Source organism: Miniopterus natalensis, chromosome 7, assembly GCF_054644295.1.
Source record: "Miniopterus natalensis isolate mMinNat1 chromosome 7, mMinNat1.hap1, whole genome shotgun sequence".
In the NCBI taxonomy this organism is placed as follows: Eukaryota; Metazoa; Chordata; class Mammalia; order Chiroptera; family Miniopteridae; genus Miniopterus; species Miniopterus natalensis.
The window spans coordinates 18,328,496-18,335,293 of NC_142087.1; the positions used below are offsets into that span (position 1 = coordinate 18,328,496).

At 49.7% G+C, this 6,798-nt stretch overlaps 1 protein-coding gene across 1 annotated transcript; it reads right to left on the bottom strand.

Annotated features, from left to right (window-relative positions):
- Positions 1-969: 969 nt before the first annotated feature.
- On the bottom strand, positions 970-6,432 carry PROKR2 (prokineticin receptor 2). Its single transcript, XM_016211953.2, has 2 exons — positions 5,975-6,432; positions 970-1,678 (listed from the first exon to the last, which is right to left on the bottom strand). The coding sequence occupies exons 1-2, from the start codon at positions 6,430-6,432 to the stop codon at positions 982-984; spliced, it is 1,155 nt and encodes a 384-aa protein (XP_016067439.2). The 3' UTR covers positions 970-981.
- Between the last annotated feature and the right edge of the window lie 366 nt (positions 6,433-6,798).

Here is a 6,798-nt window from a genome sequence, read left to right on the forward strand (position 1 = left end):
TTCTTATCACTCATATAGTTGAAAAGCACTTCCCAAGTAGAGTTCATTTTGTCAAAGAGGATCTGTTCTAGAAAAGCGGTCCAGGCCACACAGGTTATGTTCATTGCCAGTGGCAAGTTCCACCCATTTCTGCCCCCTTCCTCCCTGACTAGAGCCCTGAAATACTAAGGTACCAGGAGCTGGATGCGGTCTTTGTTTCAGGATTATCTGTCTTCACACAAAAGAATGACGACCTTTCACGCATCAGTGGAAAACACTTTTTGGTTCTTTCCTCTGAAATTACACCCATGTAGATAACCAATGGGCCGGCTATGAGAAAAATTCTTTTCTGGGAGCCAGGGTCCTAGGGAACGCCCCGGGGAGGTGGTGCGAGCCGAGGGGGAAAGCTCAGTGTGATGGCACGAACTCTCTTCCGATGAGGCTGTCGGCCCCACGCTCTGACAAACTTATTTTTACATCTCCATCGAGTCTAAGTGCCTTATTTTAGTGACGTTCCTGCGCGGACGCGATACAGAATGAGGGAAGATGGAGAGTGAGTCCAGGTGGCCATTTGTAGTCTCTACCTGGGCATCTCTGTATCGAGATACAGCTTAGTGATTCCGGTAGCTTCTGCCATTTTGTTTTGCTTTTTAAATATATATATATTTTTTGCACACAGTAGGTGATCAATAAACGCCAGCTCCTGTTGCCCTTGTCTAATCGCATGGGTGTGGCGAGCACACCGATGTCCCGCCCACGTCGGGGCCGTCCTGCCCGTCTTACTGGTGCGGTTGTGCACCCAGCGGGCGCCGAGCGGAGACCAGGGCCGCTCGGCGGCCGCGGCCCGGGCGTGTGCACGTTACGACCGGGCAGCATCCAGCGACTGGAGGGCAGGGAGGCTTGAGCACAGCTGCCCTGCCCGCGCAGCCGGTGAACCTGGCAACCGGTGAACTGTGCTCTAAGTCCTGGCTTTGGGGTTTCAACCGCGAAACGCCAGAGGGGTCACTTCATCCTGACACTGTCCACCTCCTCCGTGGCCTGCAGGCCGCTGGTTCTGAGGTCGAGCTCGGCGCTGGACTTGCTCCCGAGGGGGGAGGGGCGCCAGCGGAGCCGCATCGCCTTCCTGAAGTACTTCCGGGTGCCGTCCTTGACGGCCACGAAGCACACGGTGTTGACCACGCTGTTGCTCATGGCGATGCACTCCACGACGTAGAAGGCCGTGAGGTAGTGCTTCTCCCGGACGAACAGCGAGGGGAAGAAGTCGCGCACGATGGCGAAGCCGTAGAAGGGCGCCCAGCACAGCACGTAGGCGGACAGGACGCACAGGAGCACCAGCACCGTCTTCCGGCGGCAGCGCAGCCGCTTCCGGATCTGCTCCGTCTGGAAACCCGGGACGGCCTTGAACCAGAGTTCCCGCGAGATGCGGGCGTAGCACAGCGTCATGGCGACCACGGGGCCCACGAACTCCACGCCGAAGATGAAGAGGAAGTAGGACTTGTAGTAGAGCTGCTGGTCCACCGGCCAGACCTGGCCGCAGAAGGTCTTTTCCCGGCTTTTGACGATAAAGAGGGCCGTTTCCGTTGCGAAGTAGGCCGACGGGATGGCGATGAGAACGGACACGGCCCAGACCGAGGCGATGAGGAAGGAGGCCGTCTGGTAATTCATCCGGGGTTTCAGCGGGTGGACGATGGCGAGGTACCTGTGGGCGAGGGGAGCGACCCGTGATCATGTGCCCCTGAGAACACTGTTAGCTTCTGACTAACCCCAGACACACACGAAAGCAGGCAAAGTGTTGCGTAAGTCCCCGAGCACCTATGCATCCAGCTTCCACAAGCTTTGTCTTATTTTAGCAACGTCGTTTGGCATTTGGAGGAGTGGAGTGGCTTAGAGGAAACGGCGTAGGACTCGGGCCAAACGGACGGAGGAAATCCCAGCTTTTCCCCTGGTTGGCTTCGGGGTCTGGAGTGAATCCCTCAGTCTCTCTGAGATATGTTTCCTCAACGGCAGCAGGGGATAAAAAGGACACCTACCTGGCAGGGCTGCGGGGAACATTAAATAAATTAATGTTTGTAAAATGCTTGGCATGTAGTCAGTGTTCAAGAAGTACATGTGGCCTATTATTATCATAAGTCCTAGGAATACCACCTTGGCTTTCAAATCTTGCCATTTTGCCCAAGAACGTAATACTTTGAAAACTTTTCATTACAAATATCTCATGGTTTAGAGAGGTGGGGGCCGTTCGCAAGGCAGTGGACTAGGGCTTTCTCTCTCCTCCCATCCTGGTACCATCCTGCATTACAGAGCAGAAGAGAAGGGGTGGGCTTGGGATGGAATCTAAGGAATCTAATGAGAAGTAAACGATTTGCCCAAGCTCACTTGGTGCGGAGACCAGAACCCAGGCTCCTGATACAAAGCTTTTACACCCGGCTCCTTGGGCTTTCTCTCAAGCTTAGATGGGGGGGTGAAGTCACCTTGACCCCATAAAACAAGGTATTTGTTACCATCAATTTTCTTGGATGTGTTTCTCGAGGCCAACACTCTCCTTCTAGGATTTCTATGACTTGAAATAGCATCTCTTCCAGGCCCTCTACACATAAGAACAAGGCCCTCTACCTTGTTCTTTCTCAGGCTGTGGTAGCCAGAAATGGCAGTAGGTAGCCCTTCTGATATTTATACGTAGAAGAACAGGCATATTTACCACAGGGTAAACTGAAGTGCACAGGGACACCTCTGCCCCTCTTACCCTGCCTTTGTCAGGGTTTGCAGGTTTATCAAATTCTGAGTATGCAGTGGTCCCCACACCCACAGATAAAAACCCCTTTTTCCAATACCAGTGTCATCACAACAAAAGTGAGTTTGGCAATCCATTTTACTGTTTTGCCTTCTCAGTTGCTTTGAAACGTGAATGAAAAAGAGGGGTGCTATTATTAGGCTCCTGTATTGCAAGTCCTGAAATTCCATGAGCTGCCTTGAAATCTTTGAGCCTCACAGGGCCTCAAAGTTGTAGCCATGAGATTCCTGTTCTTCCCAAATACACCAAAGGCTTCCTGTTCTGCTAGTTCCTCTATCAACTGAACCAGCTGCAACCCTAGTCCTCAACCTAATGGGTTTCACCTCTCTTCCAGTTGGCAAAATTGTTCAAACAAGCCAATCACATCCCCCCCGTGGGAACCAAGGTTTACCCCAACCTCTTTTCACTATAAAGTTTGCTGCCCACAGCCCCTGTTGGTTCATTTTCATCAGAGTGCAACCCCTGCATGGTGTGCAGTGTCCTCCTTCCCTGGGCTGTGAGTATATGAGACAAATTATACTCATATAATGAGTATATGTGAGTATACTGACATAATAAGAGCTGCTGTCGCTCTCATCTGCCCAGTGTTAGTATTGTGTGTTCAATCATTTTGTATTTTTAGAGTAGGAGGTGGTTAGGATAGCATAGCTGGATAGCAACATCTTCATGAAGCATTCCCAGACCGTCTCACTAACATATTGATCACATCTCTCTCCAAGTTACTCTTACCTATCATTTGATTATTCCAGTTTTTGTGGGAAGAAAAGCTCCCTGAGGTCAAGGAGCATATCTTCTACTGCTTTATGTTTCCATTACAAAGGTTGGGCACATACAGTAGGACCAGCAATCTGTTGTGGGTTTACCAGGTTGTAGCAGATGCTGTTTGTCTCTCTTATATCCCTTTGCTCTTATCACTTCCATGCACACCTGTCCACTTCCACTTGCCAACACCTGCATTCCTCTGTATGAAGGCCGCCTCTGGCTTCCAGAGTCGTCTTGGCTACCTACATGGCATTGTCAAAGCAGCCCTCACCAATGACTTATGAGAGTTGGTGTATAAATGCTCCAGCTCCCTTCCATCTGCCACTCCTGGGAGAATTTTGAGGTGATCTACACTGGCTCCAAGAGTTCCTCAGCTGGAATAAGCCTCAGGTGCTCACAGTGAAACCTCGTTCAGTAACACAACCTATATTGACTGCCTTCCTTTGCCTACCTCACTCTTTGTCTCCCTATAGGTGCTCCCTGGGTGCTACCTGCACATGAATCCTTGTCAGAGTCTATTTCGGGAGTACACCAAACTAAGACACAGGTATAAGGCTCTGTGCTGGGCACTGTGGAGACAGAAAGATAGAAGACATGGTTATTGCACTTAAAATACAACGTTCTTTGCAAAGACATACAGGTATGTATCGCTATACACAGTATGAGATTGCAAAGACAAGTTGGCAACAGATTTTAAAGGCTCTGGAATGGTAGACTGGATTTAGCATGTATTCTGTTAGGCACTGAAACTTTCGGAGGTTTGTAAGCAATGAAATATTTTAGGAAGACTCATCAATGATGATATTCTGATGCTTAATATGGATGAGTATGAATTTCAGGGGATAGTCAGGAGGGGGTGAAGAGACACGTTATGGTGGTCCAGCTGTGACTTGCTAAGAGATGAGGTTGGAGGGACGTTGCCAAGACTTGGTGTAAGGGTGAACACAAAGGGTGGGTGGGTGGGTGGGAGTGGGGCATGGAAAGGCAAAGAATGGTGGTAATCTTCCCTGCTTGGGAAACTGGGAGAATGGTGGAACTGCTAATGGAGCTGACTGGGCAGAGCTGGTTTGGGGTGAAAAAACCCCCACTTTGTGTTGTAAAAGGATGGTTGCTTCTTAAGAAACTCCTGTTACATAAAAAACAACAGCCCTACATTATAAAGACAAAAAGATTCCAAAGGGACAAAGGGGATCAGGATAATAATAACTCGCACTTGAGTGAATATCAGAATCACTCAGGGAATTAGATAAAAATGTAGATTCATGAGACCTAGCCCCGGAATTCCCATTCAGCAGGGCTGGGGTGGGGCCTAGGAATCTGACTTTGTGACACTGTATTAAACAATAGCCTGGGGAATTTTGCAGTTGGTTGGTGGTTACATTTCATAAACATTGGTTTCAGGGCTGGAGAACCTTAGAGTTGCAATACCAAAATTGTTTTTCATGCTTATAATTGTTATAAAAAGGAAGATGCCTCTATGTATGTGTATTTTATTATCACAGGTAATAATAAACTGGTTGATAAAAAGGACAGCAAATCTAAATAGCACTGAGAACTAGGGAAAAGTAAAAGGGTTGAAAGGAGACCAAAGGGAAAACAGATGACTAAAAACACATTATCAAGATGAGTCTCAGCACAGCTCTTCGCGTACCAAGAAGATGTGACACCAGTTGCTCCCCTTAAAGAGAATCACTGCTGGCCTGCAACTGTTCACATAAGTAAAACACGTGTCAGGTTTACCATAAGCTGCTATTAGAAATTTTACTTTATAATCTATAACAGAGCAAGGACTTCTAGAACATCTCATGCAGATGTATGCAAATGAGCATATGAATGTATACCAAAAAAGCAAAGAAAGCTTTTCTTTCCTTCTTTTCTGCAAATAAGCTCCATTGTCTGATTTTAAAGTCAGCTGTGCAAGAAAGTAACCAGAAACAAGAATACATCCTGTATGCTTCTATTTTTATGACGTTAAAGAAGAGGGTTGTGTGTATTGGAGGATTGGCAGGTGAGGGGCATCAGAAAGTTTTCTAGGTGATGAAAGTGTCCTATATCCCAATCTGGGTAGGGGTTACAGAAAAACTGGGTACAGTCTATCTGACTGGAAGCTGCATTGGTTACTCTCACATGGTTTCTAAGTAGTAAGCTGCCTCAACTTTCTACATTGGCTTTTGTGTTTGATGCCACTCGTGTCATGTAACATGCCTATATCTGAAACAGATGTGGTATCTGGGGGCATGGCCCAGAGCTGGGGGCTCAGGAGCCCCACTCTTGCTCGCATTTGGGAGAATGCAAGCCACAACTGGAGAAACCAGGTCTCCTCTTGCCCGGCGATGGATCAGCGAGCATTCACATGGGAAGCAATGCGAACAGTCAGAGCTGAAGTGAGGGACAAGGGCAGCCTGGCCCAGTCCCAACTTTACCCCTGCCCAACATCCTCACCTGTCGATAGCGATGGCCAGCAGAGCGTTGGTGGAGACATAGAGCGACACGGTCCGCAGGTAGTTGACGGAGGCACAGAGCGCGTGGCCATGCTCCCAGGAGAGCTGGCGCACCACATAGTAGTCCATCTCGAAGGGGCAGCAGACAATGGCCACCAGGAAGTCAGAGACGGCCAGGTTAGCGATGAGCAGATTGGTGAGGTTGCGCAGCTTCTTATAGCGGACGAGAGCAGCGATAAAGATGAAGTTGCCGACGCCACAGACCAGCATGATGGCAGCCAGGGCCATACCGATGACGATCTGGGCCGCGAAGAAGGTCGGGGTCTTGGTCATGTCCTCGTCCTCCCCCAGAGGGAGGTCATAGTCGCTGTAACTGAAGTTGGCGGGGAGGGGGGAGGCATGGTCTGGGAGGGGATGGAAGTTGGGTGCAAAACTCGTGTTTCCATTCAGGGTGGCCATGGTGAGCCTGCAGGTGGAGTGGTGGGCGGGAATCTCAGGGTCTGAGTACTCTGAGCTCGAGGTCCAGATCTGCTCTCACGAGGTCAGGGAGCCGAACATCCGCCCTCATCCTTGGGGAAAGTCCTGCCATCCTGGACCCTGGAAGAAGACACAACCAGTGGACAACATTCAGGAGAACACCTGGTAGCGTTCCCAGAGTCCTCCAGGTATGGGCCAACTAGACCTGGTGCTACCCATGGACAGAACTACCCAGGGTACAGGGCAGCGGAGACATGAGACCCAGAGACTGGGAAATCCTCCCCTGGCTGTTGGGCTGTCAGGAGGGACAGGGCATAGGATGGACTGGACTCTCCAGAGACACGCAAG